Genomic DNA, 22,146 nt, shown 5'->3' on the forward strand with positions numbered 1-22,146 from the left:
TTGAAATTCTATATTTTGAAAATGAATAATGAATGGTACAGGACAACAACCTACAAATATCAGATAGTCACCCGGGAGATGTACTGTACAAAGATTAACTTGTATGCACCTTCTAAGTCATGTTAATACATTACTGCTATCCTCCCCATTTCAGATGTTCCTGTAATAATGTCCACATTCACATGTACATGGAAATTAAAGACATTATGTCAATACAGAATGTAACATGTAAAGAGAAATGAGATACTATTGTGTCAAATTTACAAGGAAACAAGCATTTGGGGGCTTAGTTGTACATAAAACAATAATATTATTTAGGCAATGGTAACTTTTATGAAGCAGACAGACATTTTTTAATACAGGAAATAGTTTGAAGCATTATAAATATAAACACGGTTCTTAAATATGCAACACCTTTGAAGCAAAGTGGATTCCTACAGCAGCTTAAATCAAGCACTTTAACAGTGGTATTAACTGACACAATAATTGCAAATACCAAAAACATCTTGCATTAAAATCAACAGCTCTTCAAAAAGGGACATGTTTTCACAAAGAATGAACATACTGTGAAATGCACTGCACATTTCCAGGACTTTGTTGTAACAGACTTGCTTTGGAATAATGCAATTTTTACAAACCCTATTACATAACAAACAATAAAAATAAGAATCCTCAAAAGGTCACTGAAACCAGTCCTCATAAATCACAGCAACACTTACTATTTTATTCACAAAGTTGTATGCTTTTTTTAATGTTTTATTAATTACACAGCGGAAGGCTGGTGTTCAATTTACAAGCCCACTGTGGGCATGTTTTATAAAGAAAAAAAAATCTACATTTGGCCAATAATTGCCTGTTTAACAACGACAAACACATTCCAGTGCTCTGACATACTAAATGAATTCTCTCCCTTCGTAAGGCACAAGATTGGAACAATGGTTTAATTATTTGAGCTCTATAAATTGACATTGCTCAGTCATGTAATAGTGCTGGAGTTGTTAAATGTCACATTGATTTACTATGCAGCAGTTCAGAACTAATAAACCTTTCAACTAAGCCTAAAAGCTGGATTCGAAAAAAAAAAAAAACACACTTCCACAAGGGAAGATTTATAAATAACCTCAGCATAAACCACTTCTCACTTGACATGAAATCTAATAAAAACGTAGAAAAAAAAAAGTAATTTGATTTCCACAAAATGACTTCATTACTTTTGATGTCAGAATAACAAAAATGAAATTGTACAATTCATAATAGAAAAATAAAATTGAACATGCTTTTTTTTTTTCTCTCCCTCCAACTTGCTACTAATTTTGGATTGCAAGACAAACATTCCAGGGAAATAGTAATGTAAAAATAAACAAATGAACCAATAAATAAATAAATAGTGTGCCACATACACCAATAATTGAAGATCTGGCACTATATAAACATTGTTCCCTAGACATTAATAAAACGACGGACACTGGCAGGATTGACAGTCAGGCGATTTGCACACACACACACACACACACACACACACATTTACACTAGTTGTTTCTTGAAAACAGTTGATCCAGTTGTGCTGAAACTTCAGTACCAGCAGTCCTTACAACAATTTCACAAGTGGATCGGTTTCCTCCTTAAGCATGACCTCTGGCCTCTTCATTTTTAATTGTGCACAGTTTACATCAGTACCAGTTGTGAGGTTTATCACACTTCTCTGGTCTGAAAGCCATCAGGACAATTCACAGATTTTGCATTCATAATTAATTACATCCAAACCTCAACCCATCAAGCACAAACCAACAAAACCACATACGGAATTGAAATTAATTTAAAAAGGAGAAATACAAATAAGAAATGCTGGTGTGGTAGTGTAATATTTTACAGAGTTTCTCATTGTAAGCTGCTTCACAATCTCACACTCCACCCTCTCAATCTTTAAGTGCCAATTAAAGGGTTCATTGTTTGTTTTTGTGAAGTGAACCCTATCCATTACGATCTTGGCTAAAACCTTCAGTACTCATAATAGTTAAGTCTCAAGCAGGTTGCAGACTGGAATGCATTTCAATTGCTCAGTCCCTTGGCCTGCTTTGAACCAGAAGTTGGACCGAGAAGAAAAAAAAAAAAGTGATAGTAGACCTTTTAGTGATTCAAGTGCCTTTTGAAAGTTTCTCAACAGAAACCACACTTAAAGTAAAGCAAATCAGTAAAAATGCCAAAACTGAAGACACTCCCTGTAAAATGACTGTATGGGTTTCCCACAATTTCCTTAACAGCTACCTCCCTTGTTATAATAAAATGTAAGCGCAATTCAAAAGACAGAAAGAACAGTGTAGAATGTAGACTATTTTCAGCACTGATGAACCACATCATTTAAAAACAAATGAGATTCCGCTTGGAAAATATACACTAAATTACTGTGGAACTGCTCTTTCAGCAGGATTACCTCAAGGTGCCATGGCTGCCACTTCACTTTGCATTCAGTTATGCTGTTCTTGCTACAGTTCTGATTATCCAACCATTGCATTCCAATGTATCACTGTCTTCAATCAGACAAGTTACAGTATGTCAAATGCCCTCCTCCACAAAAAAAACATGCAAAATCCTACCTTTTCAGCCTCCCTTCACATGCCGATTCTCTGACTGCAGAGAAACCTTTTAACTTTCAAACATTTACAAATCCAGAACTTAACAAGTTGACAACAAATCTGCAAAGCCTCCTGCATCCAGTTTGTACTGTACACATTAAAGACAGTAGGTACTAGCAAGCAACAGAGGCTCCCATAAATAACTAATTGTGTGACTTATTTCTCTGGTGCTCGTAAGGAAGAACTCCCCTACGTCGTAAAATGCACTTATCTAATCCTAGTAACTAGGCTAAATTGAAAATTGTGGAGGAGTTTTAACTATTTCTTTTTAAATAGCATACTATCTATGGCTGCAGCAAAGACATCACTAGAAATGAGCACCAACTAATTAAAAATATGTCCAAGGAATGAGCATACTGTAGTATAAGGGAGTAGTTTAAATGGTCATTTGATATAAGAATTGGTCAAATTATGGACATGAATTGTAAAATGAAAAATATGTGACAGACCGTAGCTTTTTGGTCTTTGATAAACTTTACTGTATGTTTCAAGTATCTCAGGAGTTCACAGTAAGCCGATACTGTATCTCCAGGCTCACTTCTGAGGTGCTTTTTCATATTTTGATATCAGATTTTCTACTACTCTGTTAATCTCACAACAAAACGTAAACATGCACTTAAAACTTTGCTGTTCATAAATTTTCTAGCAATTCTTGACGACTACTTGGCAAACCTCTTGTTTTATCATTCGATTGTGTCGGCTTACAGGATTTTAGATCTATCAAAACTCTTTTAAAAGATCTAAAGCAATGTCTGCTCTTAATATTGTGCTCCTAAAAATAAAGAAAGGAGGTAATTCCCTTGTACTTACATGTTGGTTTCCATAACCATGGCACACAAAGAGACATTGTTAATTGAGAAATAAAGTACCTACGTAAATGAGCAACATCATTTTTCTTTTCTTTGTATTAGGATTTGGCATTCAAAAAAAAACAAAACACAAAAGCACAGAAAAGGCAGGCTGCCTCTGGCTATGTTGTTTCCCCTGATGAAATATTCTTCACTTGCACAGGGCAATGGAAGTCATTAAATTCCACTAACGATCTAATGATTGATGAGCCAGTGACCCTGTAATTAGAAAAGGGCCATGAGAAAGGCTGCTTAAGGGTTGCAAATTACACATTTACTCAAATAACAAATAATTATTTTACAAGGCTTAAAATGCTTCAGCTACAAATGTCTGGCCCCCTTCAACTTTTTTTACCTGCCTGTTTAACATTATCACTGTGGAATAACCGTCAGCTTTCTAGTAACTCAAAGCCTGAACTAACTTAAAGGGTTGAGAAGGAGCTTCAAAAGGTCTATGAATCTGGCACAAAAAATATATTTGAAGAAAACAAGTACTTCAGGTGTTGCAGCTGGAGGAACAGCGAGGCGCTTAATATTTGAAATATTAAAAAAAAAAAAAAAAAAAAAAAAAAAATCTACTTACACAAAAAAAAAGAAAAAAGATAAACCGTTTGGTCGAAACATTTGTCTGCTTCACTTTCTTAAACTTCAAAACAACATTAAAACGTTTTTGTCACACAATTGGCCGAGCGTCGCCCGGGTGGGGAGGGCTTAGGTCGACCAGGGTGTGCTTGGCTCACTGCACACCAGCAACCCCTGCAGACTGGCTGGGTGCCTGCCGGCTTGCCTGTAAGCTGCCCAGAGCTGCGCTGTCCTCTAACACTGTAGCTCTGAGGTGGCTGCATGGCGGGCCTGCTGAGTGAAAAGAAGCAGTCGGCTGACAGCACACGTTTCGGAGGACATCTGTGTGTTCATCTTCGCAGCTCTCGAGTCAGCACGGGGGTGGTAGCAGAGAGCTGAGCCTAAAATAATAAAATTGGCTATTTACTAAGTTAAATTAAATAAAAAACAAGTTTCTTTGTCATTTTTTTAAAGCACAACCCAAAAGCATGACATGGATCATACTGCAGCTTGTAAGTACCCTTATAAAGGAGGGTTGGGTCAATGGGACATGGGGCTTTTCATTGTTTGGGTCCACCCAGCTAATTTGGGTCAACAGCACACTACAAAAGCATTCTACAGTTACTTGAAATTGCATTTGACTTCTACTGAAAAACTTAACTTAACACTCAATGGACAGTAGTCATCATCACAAACGAACCACATAATTTGGAACAAGTGTCTATATTCTGCTCTTTCAGGATTAAATGGCAGGGATGGTTATTTAAGATTATTGAGGTGCAATGACAGGCAGCTGTAATGTAGCTCTCATATTCCAACCCACACTGTGCCTAACTGCAACCTTTCCCATTGAGCTGAACCTTTCATTAGCAATTAAATCACAACCAAAAATGTTTTCTTTTATTTTAGCATTGCTAACTACTTATATAGTACAGCTGGTTGGCAAACAAGCCTAGAATATGCTCGTAGAGAAATGGATAAAAGACCCGAGCACAGCAGTTGGAGACATTGAAGGTTTTACTGCAACAAGACTAACTAGACACACCTGTTTTTGTGACCTCTACAGTTTGACTAATTCAACTACAGTGTAATTAATGAAGCTCAAGAATAAAACCAGAACTGGCTCAAACACAACACAATCCTTTTTTTTTTTTTTTTAAATCAGCATTTTAAATGTAATCAAACTTTTAAGAAAGAGTTGCTTTAAAAGCCATGAAGAAATGACATGCCTATAAAAAAACATGGCATTATGATGATGCGTGTCTGCACTTAGGTATTGAACTCTGTAGCATTGGACCCTATTCACAAAAATGTTTTAAGGAATGTTTTGTTACCGTCTTAAGGTACACAAGGAATTTAGCAGTTGTTAAAACAGGTTCTTCTTAAAAGACATTTCAGAGTGGACTCAAGTATCATGAGGAAACTGACAATTTGGATGATCAGATCCAACCTCCAATGTCAGTACATTTTAAACCCTGTTTCATGCACCTCATTGCAAAAATAAGAAAGTTAGCATAATTTTATAGTTTTTTTTAGAAGGTTAATGTGTGCCCCCCCCCCTGTGATTTTCTACTCTACCACCCCTGTTATTTTGTACTCTACCATGTTATCAAGCATTTTCCAACACACCAATGCAAAGATGTGTCCAGTGGAAGCACTGTGTTAATACAACGGTTTTACCAACATTCCCATTAATGGATTTTCATTTTAATTAACTGAAACTGAGCTCTTTACAAAAGGCAAGAACTGGTTACATATCTTGATCTCTGGGTCAAGTTGCATGTGAGGTTCAAAAGTGTCACACTTGATTTATGTTCTTTTGCGATATAAGAGGGTCTCCAATTCTGTTTTAGCAGATGTATGAACAGTGAAGATCAAATATTGTGCTGGGATTTTTACAGGATGGCCCATTAGCCTAAAATATAAATATTTTAGAAAGTATCTAACCCAGCTGTTGTCTTAGACGTGTATTACAGCCAACAGTTTGCTAAAGCCTTAGTGGTTTCCATCCAAGGAGCTTCAACTAATAAGGGGAAAAACTCATCCAAAAAAAAAGTGTCAAGATTTAAGCAGCCTTAGATGGGAAGTCTGCTTAAAACCTGAATTCTGCTCTGGTTAACTATGAACCTTTGCTTTGCATTTACATGTCATGCTAACACATGTATAACTGACAACAGTGGGTAGGCAGGCAAGAAAGTAAAACTGAGATAACAAACACAACTCTGTCACATGAACGAAAGCAAAAGGCATGCAGATAATTATACTTAGCCCTACAGTACAGTAAATCTTGCTTACCAATGTTTGCCAAGTGAAACAGAATATGTAACATGAACCTTTATTCCATATGTGTTGATTAAACCATAATGTTATTTGCAGAAGTCTGTATTCTTGCACTTAATTTTATTAAACTTAATTAAAATCACCTGCTGGTTAAAACAACGCTCGTCAGTCATTTCTGAATAGGAAGTGTGTCCAAATCAAGCTACAGTAGGGATGCAAGTGGCGATAGCAGATGTGGGGGGAAAAAAGGAATGCATGTTATTTCCTATTGACTGGTGTTATTTATTTTGAATAAACCTTAAAAATGTTTTTAGTGATTACGCCTTCCTTCCCAAAAAAAGCATGTGCAGTTCCAGATATCTCCGCAGCCATTCCCAGAGGAAGATCCAGCCATTAACATTTTCATGAGGGTGTGTTTATTTATAGATTGTATTTTTAAAATGGGACCTTAAATAATTACAGTTAATGAATTAGTCAAGCAGGAGCTGGGTCCTAATATTTCACAGCAGAATTATTTTCTTATTCCATAACCAGCATTTTAAAAACATATGGGACCAATTTCAGAAATCAAATCTCTGTAGCAATTGAAAGCAAAAAAAAAAAAAGATTTAATTTTTAAATTCGGACTAGCTGAGCTGATTTCTGCAAATGTATGCTATCTTAAAATACTGTTTAAATAGATAAAAAGAAGACAATTTGTAAGCTAGGATTTTGCTTTATGTGAAAGTGGCTCCTGGATTCAAGAAGTCATAATAAATTGTATTAAAAATAACACACACCGGCGATTAACAAGGATATCTGCTGTGCCAACAGAAATGGTTGTTTCCCCCCGTTAGGGAAGCTAGCTTGCGTATGATGGCGCCTTGGAAGCAAAAGAGTATCACAAGTTTCTCCCCAGCCCCTGCCAAACTTCCTGCTCTCAAGTGATGGATGAGGTTTCCATGGGACAGCATGTCAAAACCAATTAGCCATGTCAATCCACAGGAACACCAGGTGCCAGCTCTAAAAAATCTCGATTACTGTATGATTTAAAGAGGTCAAGTTCAAAGTTCAAGTGGGCAGATGAACGGTTTCTACTTTGAGGGTGTTTTTCGAAATCGTTTTCCCATTGTGTTTTAAAAAACACAAATATTATGAAACATACACTCCACATATTTAAAATGTTTCTGCTTTCTTGATCACTATTGCTGTACAGTAATATAACACTGATTCAACAAATGCAAAGCAGTTTTATTTAAAGTTGTATAATGATCTCAGTTTATAAGTAGCAACCTTAGATATTTACATAAAACAGACACAGAGACGTGCCCAAAGCGGTTTATTTTTGGAGAATGTGTTTGAACAATGTAATCAGAAACTGAATTCCATCATTTCATTATACAAAAGCTTATGTTGTTTCAACATGCAATTTCAGTTTTATTATCATTACGCCATTATTAATGCATGCAAGAAACCACCATACACAACTGTGACATTGTTAAGTGCTGCAAACTTTGCACTGGACTTGTGAAATCTTAATGTAGTATAACTGTCCCTGTAACTTCAGAACTGCCTATGTGGAGCCACATGTACAGTATGAAACCAAGATCCCTGAGAGGGGGAAAAAAAAATCAGGTAATTTTGTTTCCAGAGCTAATACACTGCAATAAAATCAGCATTGCAGACATAACAAACTATCGGCTTATTTATCATCCCAATGGCAGTACTGTGGCATTCTACACTACAGCTCCATCACTGCCCAGAACAGCCCGGTATAGCTCTTTCATCAAGTTTCTAATGTGTTTCCATCACTTCACAGCTCCATTCATTCATCTAAGTGACTGAAACTTAAGAAGCAGTAAATCACTGTCTCTCAACAGGACACAACACACAAATATAAAAAGACATTGCAGGGGTAAAAAACCAAATCAGGCTCAGCAAAATCTAACAGCATTAGTATAAATAACACAGAGCCCAGGAAAGAAAAATATAAGTTATGCCTTTTTTTTTTTTCAAATAACCTGTAGATGTTACTACAATAAAATTACAATGTTAAGGGGTGACTGGTTTACAGTACTATGTTCTAAATTGTACACATTTCTTTTCAATTGACAATTTTTACCATGGAATTTTAAAAGCCTTTAAATCCATGAAAGTAAGCTGTTAAAATATTTACACATTCAGTGGTGATTGGATGTAATTACAGCAATTGTGTTTAAAACCTATGGAAAAAGTGAAACTATGCTTCATAAAATGAGTAGCAACATTAGCCTACCTTTATGAAATAAGAAGTGTACATGTACTGTATTTGACAAAAACACAAAGCACACATTTGTTTGTATCCTATTGTTGCTAGACATAAACTCAATGTCTGATTAAAAGTAACCAAGAAGCTAGTTTGCAAAAATTGGTGTAATAAAGTTAAATGGAAAAAGTAAAAAGTTTACCAAATACTAAAAACTGTAAAACTAGGCTTATATGTGCAACTGAAAAGGCTGTAAAGTTTAAAAAAAAAAAAAAAAAAAAACATATTACCCTAGCTTTCTGCTTTGTTGTACATATTCCTGCAACATCTCTTTTAACATAATTTCAATAGTTTTTGACTAGTTATTTTCGTTTTAAATGGGTTATGCATCAGGTCTCCCAGTCAAAATGTCTTCTCAATTCACACCATAGGCAGCTTGAATCCAGCATGTTCAATTTCATTGGTTCCCGGCTCCTCTCGCGAAGTTCAGCATTTTGATTGGTTCATCTGTCTGTCACCTTTGCCAGGATCCTACCTGCTCGCTCCTTCACAGGTTCAGAGGTGAGGGGACAGGTTTATGAATATGTATGACAAGCCCCATACAATGGAAATATATCAATCATTTTGGTTGGTTAAGGTGTAATAAAACATTAAGTGAGAACTACAACCTAAGCAATATAATAGCGTTGAGACAGACTGCAGACTTCACCGCCTAGGTTATGAAGTGTTCTGTGTGACAACGTCGCCTGCACATTTTGAGTACAAAACTTAACTATTCATATGGTCGGAGGTACACCCCATGTGCACCTTGCATCTTCACTCTAACAGGGTGTGGGTCTGTAAAGCGGATTTTGTGGTTATATGGGGCTTTATGTCGTTCATATTCAAAAACCTGTCCCTGCCCATCTGAACAGCAGCGAGCAGGTAGGATCCTGGTAAAGATAACGGCCAGATGATCCAATTAAAATGCTGAACTTCGTGAGAGGAGTCAGGAACCGATTAAATGTTTTTGATTGAACAGGTTGGATACAAGCTGCCGATGTTGTGAATTCAAAAGGCATTTTGACAGAAAGACCCAATGCATAACCAACGTGGAACAAAAATAACTGGTCAAAACCGATTAATAGCAGATGAAAAAAAAACTGCAATTATGCTGAAAAAGGAATAAAGCAGTAAACAGCAGTGAAGAAAAGAAGAGAGTGTAATCACAGCTGTGCAGAAACTAAATAAGCAGGGATGGGGCCAAAAAGCTGAGGGATTTCAGCAGGGAACCATAACCTGAGAGCTGCAGCGCAAAAAAGTGCCTCAAGGGCCAGCACAAAAATGTTCCTCTAAGTTGGCTCGGAATCCAAGAACAAGAAATCTTTAAGGCTGAAACACCGGGAGAGCAATTAAAATGAATGATACTTGGAAAAACACTGCCTTGAACAAAAAACATTACAAAAGCAACTCAGAATATGAACTACTCCTTGCACCACCCAATCTCCAATGCTAAACTGTTTACATAGAACATCGTTGCACATTCATTGTCAAGCGTGCAAAGGGACTGAGTGATGCTTCAATAAAATGACAAATAACCAACGAGCGTGAAATTACATGTATATCAACATGTGACTGTTAGTCAGTGATTACATGGCTTTAGAACCCTCATAATGCAAAGGACCATTGGGGATTTTGCAAGTCCCAGTATACTTAGCATGCAGTGAGGTTCCGGAGTAAATAATCCAAAAAGCTATGGTGAAATAAGGAATCTGACTCGAATATTGTTTAAGAGTTATATCAAGCTTGGTACTGCTCTGAAAAAACTAGGGAGAGTGCATACACAGGATATAGGAAATTGGGCACCAATTGAACTACAAACACTGGAGAGGCAGTATTAGTCTGTCATAATTAATTTAATCTACAGGGCCTGTGTCACCAATATCCAAGGGTGAAAACAAAGTTGCAATATGTTTTACAAGGCTCCACCTGTAATTAACTGTACTGTGGTAATCATATAAATATAGCTTTGAACCAGCTGTAAAGACATGAAGTCAAAGTCTTCAGTCTGCATTATTAATATGGCCGGGGTTATATTGAAACAATTAGTATAATTGGACAGCACCAACACCCTTTTGCGGATAATATCCTGCACTTAACACAGGACTACCCAAATGGACGTCTTTCTTTTGTCTTTAGCACTCAAGAAATGTTTTCAATATGCTGGTCAATTACTGGCAGGTCATGTGATAATTACACCAGACTTCTGTTTCATGATCGCTTCCATATGCTCCACCACTGAGTATCTATGCACTGCTATTTTTAGATACCCTGCCGTTTACTACCATTGCTGGCCTCACAATTCTGCACAATCTACATTTAAACAACTTTTGATCAATATAAGCTGAAGTTACCACAGTGAACTATAAAGTAGGCCCAAAACACTTTTTTTTTTTGTAAGGGGAATGAGTTGAAGGTTTGTGAACAAGGTAATCTTTAAAACAATCTTTATCATTAATATGGCCAGTGGTTAACAGAACTTTTGGTCTATGCTGTCCATAATAACTTAATTTGATATATATTCTTAGTTTTCCCATTATGTGCAGAGAGGATACTGTAACTAGATAGCTGGTTAAACTACATATCTTATAAATGTGTTGTAATTTGCTCTTCATGGCTATTAAATGCTTTTAAGACCTTGTAGAACCAGCTTCCAGTCTCAAGCTTTTAGTGATCTATTCTATGCTACGGTGGTGCACTATTATAAAAGACGTGGCAGAGAGACAAATACCACGTTATGACCCTGTACTGACTGCATTATACAAATATTGTTTTTGGACAGCGGGTCTTGATGTTATTATTAATGCCTAATTAAAATGACAGATCCCCCCCCCCCCCAAAAAAAAAAAATTTAAAAAAAAACAACCAGGGACAGCAAGAAAAAAGAAATGAAACACCATGCATAGTAAACAATAGTAAATTAGAGTCCATTTGCCATAGTTGTTTTTGGCCTTGATACAATGGTTTCAGAGCTGAGATAATACTTCACATGTACTGTAGCAGACCAAATGAACACCCCACCCCCCCCCCACACACATTAAAAAAAAATGAACACAGAAGAGTTCATAAAACAATTTTTAAAACTACATGTTATTTTATCACCTGACGAAAGTGCCTGACTGAGTATCAGTCATAAAATCTGAAGTTTCATTAATTTCTAGTTTTTTTTTTTTTTAAACTTTGGTCTTCAACACAAATAAATCCCTTCAGTCTACATCACGAGTTGCAACACCACTATGTATGGGCCCCATTATTAACCACAAAGTTATTTCAGCGTTGTTATAATTACGTGTACCAGTGCTTGAATTAATGTAGTCCTGCTGTGCCGCGATTTGTGCCAAGACAGTGCAAACTATTCACAGCAGTGAACAAACTGTGCTGTAAGAAGCAGAGGAAGCAAGACAGGGATTAAATGAACGTCGGTTTCTTAAACTAATAAAATGATCATTCCTTACCAAGTTTGCCATATATATTGTCAGAAGTCCTCTCCTGAAATTAAGAAAAATAACAAATTAGAATAAAACCTATACATTTACTGAAGAGAATGTTTTTTGCTTGTGCCACAATCCTAACTGTACACAACCCAATTAACAGTTACTTTCAGGGCTGCAAATTGATTCCTTAAGGTTTGCTTGTTAGCTCCATCTCATTAGCAATTACAGCTACAAAAAAAGTTTGGAATAAATCAATTTTATTGCCTGAGCTAAACATATCTTTATGGGTTATCGAAGTTCAGGTGTGCCTAAATAAGCTTGTAGTGAAAAAACAAAATATATAATTTCATCTGCTAGGTAATCAAAAGTTGTATTTACATGGTGTAAAATGAGAAATACAAACATGCTGAAAAGGCCGAGAATCCTTCAGAACGAAACAAGTGTTCAGCACAACCAAACCAGACCTGGAAGCGTTATGGTACCTTCACTTAGAACAAGCATTCTTTTTTCACTGGTATGGACATTGCTAATGAAAAAGAAAACCAAGCGATCTTGATGTACTTTCAAAATAAGAAAAAAAATGCAATTCACCAAAAAATCTGCCCCTGCATTCTTGAGTACCAGAGAGTTTTATAAATGTATTTGCTGACAAAAGAAAATAAATTGTTCTGCTTGACTTCTTTATTTTGTTACAAATCTGGCAAGGTCTACCTCAGCAAAACATATGCATCTACAAATATCTCTCTATCAAAATGTGAAATAGTTAAAAGACTTTGCTGGAACCTGACTTGTACAGTTAGGTACAATTCCCAAGAATGTGTCTGTCCGCAATTGTTTTTTTTTTTTGTTTTTTTTAATGTTATTTGTTTTAATATTCTTATGTACGACAAAGCCACAAACTGAAATTAACATTACTTCAGTAACAGCGAAATCTATCTGCAGAGTACAGACTTTACTAAACCAGAAATATACTGTACTGTTACAAACAGCCCCTTCTGACCGAAGGTTGCCCCCAGTGTTTAGCTCAATTTGAATGGACCTCCTGGGAAACATCTCAGCTTTTTCTAAATAGCAACAAAACATTATTTAAATTCTACAAGACAGGAATGAGTTTTAATAGGTAAAGTGATATAAATCCGATCAGGGTTCACAACAGAATGAACCACTCCTGCGACAAAGCAATAAAAATCTGTGCCAGGTACAAAATGTAAAACCCTAAAGGAAAACAGAGCATGTACAGTTTACAGGGGCAAGAAGCCTAGCAACACAAGAACGGTTTCTACATTTGCTGCCAAAATATCCTGGCTTAAAGAGTAGTAGACACACACTACAAAGCTGGTTAAAGTATTAATCAATCATTTTAAAATAAAAATAATACCATTTCCCGATACAGTCCAATTCACACCTAAACAAAGCAGAAGGGGACGGATTGCTCAGCAGTTATTATGCATCCACAAAATACCTAAATGGTAACTTACAGGGGTTCTAGAAGGGTCGTAATGGATAAGCATTGCTGACAGCTAAATTGGAATCTTACAATAACTGTAGTTTCATTGGCTTGTGAGATTCTGTGCAGTTGAACTTCTGTCCACACACAACCATTCTATTTCAGAATCTTACTGTGCCTACCTATCTATTACAATGACAGAAGAGGTTTTAAAATCCCCTTGAAGAAATTATTACTTTATTAATTATTAATAACAAAAATTATATTATAATGATAATATATACACTTTTCAATATCAATCTCAATATCAATAATCTAATAACGAGTGCCAAGAAAAACTAATTTACCTATCATTTGTCTTTTAAAAAACATACTTGGGGTGCGTGGGGCAATCACAGTTCTGAAGGGACATTCCACTCCAGGTTTAACAGGTAAAATTGGACAATAATATTAACTACTTAAGGGTCTGAATTGAGGTTTAATTAGTTAAATTATATAATTAAGAACAGGACTGGAACAAAGACCCCCCCCACCCCCTTGCTATAAAAGGTCATGTTGATTCCTGTGCGAATCTAAGACCGCATTAACCTTGCAATAAAAGCTGGATCTGGGGGAATCTATTCAGTACTGTGGAATGCATTACTTGAATAATATACAGTATGACCCATGCATTATTCCTTAAAATTGATTTCCCATCAATTAACTGTTATTGTTTCTGTATTACTGTTCTTGTTCGTGTTGGGGGGGGGGCTGTATTTTTAACAATCATGCAACATAAACTGGCTTCTAAGAAAGAGGGGAAGAATGCAGAAACTCATTCAGCACAAAGTAACTTTAAAAGAAAGGCTATCCTAGGGTAAATTAAACTGGCGGAAGAAAATACACATAGATATACATCATACATTAGATTCAGGTGCTGGTCTGATATTTTAAGTCATTGTTCTTATTCAACCAGAGCGGTATGCAGTTTTGATCAAAGTTGTCTTTTCTAGAATGCAGGTCTGCAAGGTAGAAACAGTTAAGTTCATTCCGTGTTACAAATCTGGAAAGGGGCTATAACAGCTTCTCCTCATAGCTCTTTCTAAGAATATCTTTAATAACTGTCTTGGGGCTTCACCATGTAAGGCTGGAAGGGGAGTTGGAAACAGACTGGATTGTAGACTGAGATTGCTGGACACTGGGTTTTGCAATAGAATAGCTAAGAAAATGGAAGCAATAAATCGACCACTTTCCAGACAGGATACAATATGAACGGCAAAAACAGGAAGGCATTTCTTTACATAGCAAAAAAACAAAAAAACAACACTGAAACAGCAAAAACATCAGCTAAACATACATCAAGGATGAACTCTGTTCTTAGTTCATCAACTGACTATTTTATTACTGTAACAAACCTGTCAATCTAACACCAGATGCTGACGAGACCAGTCATGAAAGTCTGATAAAAGCCTTGGAAAAACAAACGCATCCACACTGCTGTTTAGGCTGGAGTTAATCTCTCACGCCCGGTGGTTTCCTATAGACGGCAGGACTCCAGGCAGGAGGCACTGGAGCAAATTTGCAGCAGGAAAAAAAAATCAAGCCAAAAAAAAAAAAAAAACACACTTCCTATACACAGTCAGTAGTAATCACAGTAACAGTTAGATAAACTTCTCAACCAAAAACAATTCGTGCACATCAGTCAAAGAACGTTTAACGAACTACACTGAAGAACAACGTTCGCGCGGGCAAAAAAAGTTATAGAAAAGAAAAATATCCACAACTAGTACAAAAATATATGAAAAGTTTCCTGTAATTGCTTAAATTAATATAGAATGGCTGTCTACCTATAATTATTAAATAACTAGTATTCTTGAATTCAACTTAAACATTCATCAATGTCCAACATATTTTGAACAGATCTGCAATAAATGCAATGCAACATAGCCTAAGTTCCTTCTATGAACAAATAAACAGTCATGTAGGGAAGGAGTTAACAGACCTAAAATAATGGGCCGTATGAACAGTATTGTAACTATATCCAGCGGCACACAATTACACACCGACAGCCAGGTTAAAGGACAAAGTTCTGGCAAACACAGACTTGCTGAAAGTGTATAAACTAAATTGCAGCACACACAGATCTCAATCCAGGATTAAGATGGATGGAAAAGAATGCAAACAGATCAAGTGTCAAGAAATATTTTACACATGTAAGAAAGTGATAGATGATTTCTGAGACAAAGCTATTCATCCAATACTGCAAAATCCCTTCAATAAATGTTACAGAATAAAGTGCATTATTTCTGTACATGCAATTTTAAAACCAGTCCTGTTGTGGTATGCTGTGATCCAGTTAATGCTGTAGTGCATGAGTTCTGTAGCCTTATTCACCTTTGCCACTGTTGTTGAATTGATGTTACACCAGTGCTTTGTTATTCATTATGGCTTGGAATTGTAGTTGGATTTAATGGTGATGTCACCTTGCAGGTGCATTTGCGGTGACAGAGTAAGAGGAGCTTTTATTAGGAGACGGAGGTTTTAATAAGCAAACCTTTCAAGAAACCCTCCCAGTTTTGTCTCTATTGGTAACGATCTAGCCATTCTTGGAAACTATGTGTCACACCATTTCTGAGATCAAAGAATAATTTTACATAAAATTCCATGCAGTGACAGAGAATACATTTGGCGGACTACTGCTTTCAAAATGAATCCACATACACGTACACCTATAGATATTACAAAACATTTACAATGAGGCTAACTATTAAAAAAAGTAGACAAATGTTTTGGCCAATGACTTTATCCACGCTAGCATAATTAACTAGAAATGTGAGTCTTGGGGGGGGGGAAGAAAAATAAAAGGGTTCCCCAGGTATTAATGTAAGGGAATGCCAGACCTGATCCAATGGTTTGTAAACATGGACAAAATGGACAGGCTATGTGGAGATCTGCTTAATTGATATGGCCACAGGGTTTTACTGCACATAACTGGAATGGAGCTGTACTGAGATACGCATAGAATACAGCTGGGCACCAACTGTAAAGACACTATCTTAAAGTGTGTGGTGTGTTTGGTGTCACAGACAAAGCCAGTAGTTCAAACAATGTTGTATGAAATTGTTAATTTCCACTCGGAAATACAGCTGTGTACCGGATATTAACGGTCAAGTAGCGAGGTTCTGAGAAATATAGTTTCACGTCCCCACGTGCTGCTACAACTGTTTAAATAATGTACATCTAATTAACATCCTGACAACTTTTTACACAAAATTCTGTCAGAGAATTTCCACTACTGTTTTCTTTTGCACATAGCTGATATCCCTCCATTTCTGATTCACAGTAAGCATCACACCCTGTAATAGAATCTAACGGGAGGGTTTCTTTATCTAAACTACAAACTTGTTTTGAGTTTAAAATCTTTACTGCCTTCAGAAACTTGTGAGCTACACAAATAAAATGTGCTTTTATTCTGCATTGATCAGGGTTGCAGTAGCTCATCAACTTTTCATAAACTTTGTGGAAAGTTTGAACACACTTGGGTTTATACTGGCATCTGTGCTGTCCAACTCTTGTGCCAGTGCTCGGTATGTATTTATTAATTCTGCAGTTTTATTATATCTTTGATGAACTCTAACGTTACAGCTTTAAAACCACTTTATAAGATCCAGTAGCCCCTTACCATGTATTGCAATCAGGAAAAGCTGAGACACCAGGTGGATATTACTGCGTGCAATCTCTCAAATAAATGCTTTTTGATTTTGTTGGTGCATCCATTTTTTCTAAAACAGCAAGTCTTGAGGTAAGCTTTGTTCTTTAAACGCATCAATTTCTAGAATGGTCATAACTAGGGGGCATTTTCTAACTGTCCAGAATTTAATTAAATTATTCTTTAGATCAGTTTAGCTGGAGCGGCTACACGGACATCTGGAGGTTTAGGACTAAACCAGGTTAGTTCTGTTGTTTTATTTATGCCGTGAATTTCGCAGGGTCCTATTTATGAGGTATTAGCCATTGAAGCAGCAGGCTGGTGCTTAAAGACATTTAGACTGAAAGTCCAACGTTTAACTTAATGAGTTGAGGTCAGCTATATTCAGATCTGCTGCTGTTTTAAAATAGACTTCACACATCGCTTGCTTCTAGAAGTTTTCAAACTGTTAACCAGTTACACGTAAACAAATTACATCTATGGAAAGTTTTGTTTAGGATTTTTTTTTTTTTTGCTCACTGCCATTGGAACTAGTTAAGAATTTTTTTTTGTATTCAATTTAATGCTACACTTATGCTGAGCCTGTTGCACAACTGTAATCTTCAGGGGAAGGGCATGGTGAAAAATGTTGTAACTTTACCACATCTAGACTATGCTGAATGTGATGTATCAGCATAGAGGAACTAACATAGTGGCACTCTCCTTGGCATACCCAGCTGTGCTGCTGCTGTCAAGACCAATCTACACCACTACACCACTACACAAGCCGTCCTAGATGGTGGTGTAACTCAAGTCGAGTTCCCGTGGACACACACCAAGCCTGACTGGACAGGGCTGGATCGTATGTATTTATATTTTGAACAAAATAATGAATTTAGTTCTGCAACCATATACACTATGGTGCTGTTAGTCTCTGGTGAAAACTGAGTACGCGGATTACCACTGGGTTCAAATGCAGCCTTCGGCGACAGACATTGCGATAGTGAAAAACAAATATTTAAAACACTAAATACACAATGTAGTCCTCTTTATTTTTGCACACATCTTTTGCTCTTTTGGATGGATTGCCACATTTATTTATTTATTTATTATTTATTTTGTTTAGTTCAAATCATATTTTAACTGGGGAAAGTATTTTGGCACAGTCCGTTCAATATAATAAATACTGTATTACACATGTGGAGCATTTCAATTAACACACACACACACACACACCACATATATATATATATATATATATATATATATATATATATATATATATATATATATATATATATATATATATATATATAGTATATAGTTTCACATTCAATCAGTTTATTGCATGCATTTATATTTTCCCAGCTAACATGTGAATTGAATTTGGCTAATAAATTCACTATACAGTATTTATTATTTATATTTTATGCAAATCTTTGTGGTTTTAAAAACAGATAATTTACTTAAGCACGTGTTTTCTCTCATAGTGAAAGACACTCTCATTGTCACCCAAGAAACTGTCCACATCCCTAAAATTATAATTAACCTGCCAAAGCAGCAGCATGTCTCACTAATAAATAGATTCTTGTTAACTGGCATGTGTGTCCACTGCAAATCCTACTGCTTTCAAGTGGTTGCAGTGTTACCCCTCTGTAGGGAAACTCTTGGGCTAGAATTAAAACTGAAAGGATATATAACCTGCAGAGATCACGCTGGTTCAAAGACGGGTCTAACTCAAGTGTTTAAACTGGCCCACATCGCAAAGCTCACACTTAAACTGTTACGACTGTTCTGTTTATTAAGAAACAACAAGGAAAGAGGCTTTATGGGGTATATATATATCAGAAGAAAAGGAACACAGTTGTGTATATAATAACACTTTTATTATTAAAAAAAAATAACATGCAGAATTAATTTAAACTGGTTAATGTCTCACAATCTACAAAAAACAGACACTGCATGTTCAAGCTTCTGATGGGATAATGGTACAGGGAAAAAGATCTGTATTACTGATGGTATTGCGTATTGAAAGTCATGCTGACTTTGTCACTGTTTGACTTTAAAAGTGACTTTCACAAAGCCTTTGCTTTCTGATCTCTATATTCCAACAACAGCTGTACTGTGTTAGGCATCTGAAGATATTACATTATGATGGACTGCTGTGACTGGTAATCTGCATTACCTACTGCAGTGAGACCGCTGTTCTTGACAAATCCACTATTTACAGTAAACTCTTCCATGGAGACGACCAACACTCCTTACATAACTTTTTTTAAAGGTGTTGGTGAGCTTTACAGTTTTAACAATAGCTGTTACACGTTAAAGGCGGCTGTACTTATACTGTAATATATGTTAAAAAAATAAATAAATAAATAAAAAATCGCCTTTCTGTAAATTTATATACTGCAAAACCAGGAGATTTTTCCCCACCCCTCATCGTAAAGCAGAGCTTGCAGGCCACATGCATAACCAGCTGATGTTCAGTTCACTGATTGACAATAGTGCTTCATAAAGGAAGGAAGTGTGTGTGCCTTCTGCGGGAACTACCTTTAGAAATTAAACATAGAGCATAAAAGGATAAACATATAAAGAAAAGATAACCAATCACTCACAATTTACAGTTAAGGCACTGAAACCACTAAATCCCCAATATCAAATGAACGCAGGGAAAAAACTCCTTGTGGATTCTATACCACATCATGTCAAGGCTGGCAATCAGGCAGCTTTTCTACTTGTTCATGATCCACTTGTTCCTGGGATGTTTTTTCTGTTACCCAACAAATGTTTGTTTTTTTTTTTGTTTTTTTTTGCTTCAACTCAAGGGATTTTCTTGCACTTCCTACAGATAACATTGTTTGCAATGGCAACCATTTTTCTCTTTATTTTCCTATACTAACAACACCACAAATCTATGCTAATCCTTTTCCTGCTTCTTTGTCCTTAATAATAAAGAACAGCTTTCAATGCTTAACAATACGATTTATGACTTGGTCTAAAATGTAATACTTAACATTACATTTAAGAGACAGTATAACATCCATATGAGTTACAACAATACCTGGAAGACGTATTGGACCTTGCTGTGCTGTTTCAGTATTATTAACTGCTTCGTGCAACTCTGACCTATCCTGAAGCTTGGTGGATTGTGTACGATTTTGGCTGCAGCTCTGGAATTCACGTCTTCATTCTTTATGGTCAGTTTGCTGCACAGTGCACCCCAGTATAAGTCAGTAGATGCACTTACTATTCCCTTGGTTTTCAACTCGTGCCTGGTTCTCAACTAGAAGCCTGGTCATTCCAGCTCTTTGTGTATGCTATTTATTTATTAATACGTTTTTGTTTTTTTGTTTTTTACGGTAACGTTACTGCGATAGAAAAAAAAAAGATTTACAAACACAAATCTGAATGATTAAAATATCAACCAACTCTGAAAATGCCTTTCTGATATTGTGGCAGCAAGGAATAAAAGAAAACAGCATAGCTTGCTTTTTTTTTTTTTTTTTTTTAAATGTATATTATTATGGCTATAACATTATAATAACTGTCACTGTGATTATACATTTTAAAAACACTGTTTTTCTTACATTTATCCTTTTTATTCTCGGCTGTTGTTTGGACCACAGATCTTGAAAACACACCTCTTGGTAAATAAAATTAAAATGCACATGTTCATAACAAACATGATTCTAAGAACTTAAATTGTTACAAGTCATTTTTCAAAGAAAAAAATAAGCTAACCAATGTGTCCTTCTCCTCCACCATCAAGATGGCAGTATTCGAATGCCAGGTTATTTCTATTGCAGTGAACAGGAAAATCTGGACTCCCGCCATCTTTTGAAAACAAGGTGGTGTTATTTCATGTACAACTTTGATGGCTGGAATTAGTTCCCAAACTTAAATCACAAATGCACTAAAGATTTGTTCAGGTAACAAACAATATGGCTGTGAAGCAAATAAACACAGAAACAGAAATAAATTGTGTGTGTGTGTATATATTAGTTCCAACGCTACAGATGGAATATACTTAAGAAAAGGCCTTCAAGCACATACTATGTATTTCTGAAGAAACTATAATATTGTATTCCTGATTGATCGCCTTGCTATAGCATAATTCATATTTTTTCTATGTGTAAAACATTCTTTACGCAGCTTACCTGGAGAGATGTATTGTACTGAAAAGGTTAAATGATGACACTGGAGCTTTAATCTATAGAATAAATCTGAATTTCATTTCAATACAAAATTATTGTTCAGAATCCTTTTCAAATGCAAGAATACTTGCACGCACACACACAAAAAAAAAACTGACTTAAACTCAAGCATCTAACTTAAGCATCTCTTCATGATAGACTGATTACATGCCTTGTACTAAATTAAGTCTCAAACCCCAACTGCAAGAGTAATTTACATAACATTTCTACATGTCTTTATGCTGAAATACCGTACAGCGCTATATTTGTTTTTTATTAATTTAGTTTGCAAATTTCTCAAATCCAATGTTGTTGATAAACTTGATAAATTCAATGCTTTTGATTGGTACCTTTGTCATAGGCCACAAGGTGCGTAAACCATTGGAGAAAGCTTGGAACTACATCACATGAACAGATTAGGTACCAGTAAGCAGCAGGAATTTACCTGAATATTATAAAAACACAAGCAAAGAACCACATAGTCTTCAATACAAGAACACAGCTGTGTACCAAACATTAAGACAATTACTCCAAATGTACAGTCTCTGCACAGCAGAAAGTAAAAAAAACACATTACCAAAACATGACTGCCATGTTAGGCACCTCAGGGGTCACAGGTCAAGGTGAAGGGTGTCTTCAGAAAATATGACGTTGCAAGCTGAAACGGTTTATGACATGTTAGCAGCTGCAATGGCAACCAGAGTGGATTTGCAAATTTGGACAAGCTCAGTGATTCCTAATAATATTGTCTGTGCCATATCCCTATGTGCCTGTCTGCTATCTCCTCCTGGATGCACTTCCATCACCTCAAACTCACCCT

General features: G+C 36.1%; 1 protein-coding gene across 1 annotated transcript in view; it reads right to left on the minus strand.

The window, feature by feature from the left end:
• Positions 1–22,146, minus strand: part of tmem135 (transmembrane protein 135) — a 75,105-nt gene that overhangs the window by 40,722 nt on the left and 12,237 nt on the right. Inside the window, exon 4 of the mRNA XM_041232961.1 lies at positions 12,041–12,074. Coding sequence (XP_041088895.1) covers positions 12,041–12,074 — 34 coding nt within the window. The remainder of the gene's footprint in view (positions 1–12,040; positions 12,075–22,146) is intronic.

Source organism: Polyodon spathula, chromosome 30 (genome assembly GCF_017654505.1).
Source record: "Polyodon spathula isolate WHYD16114869_AA chromosome 30, ASM1765450v1, whole genome shotgun sequence".
In the NCBI taxonomy this organism is placed as follows: Eukaryota; Metazoa; Chordata; class Actinopteri; order Acipenseriformes; family Polyodontidae; genus Polyodon; species Polyodon spathula.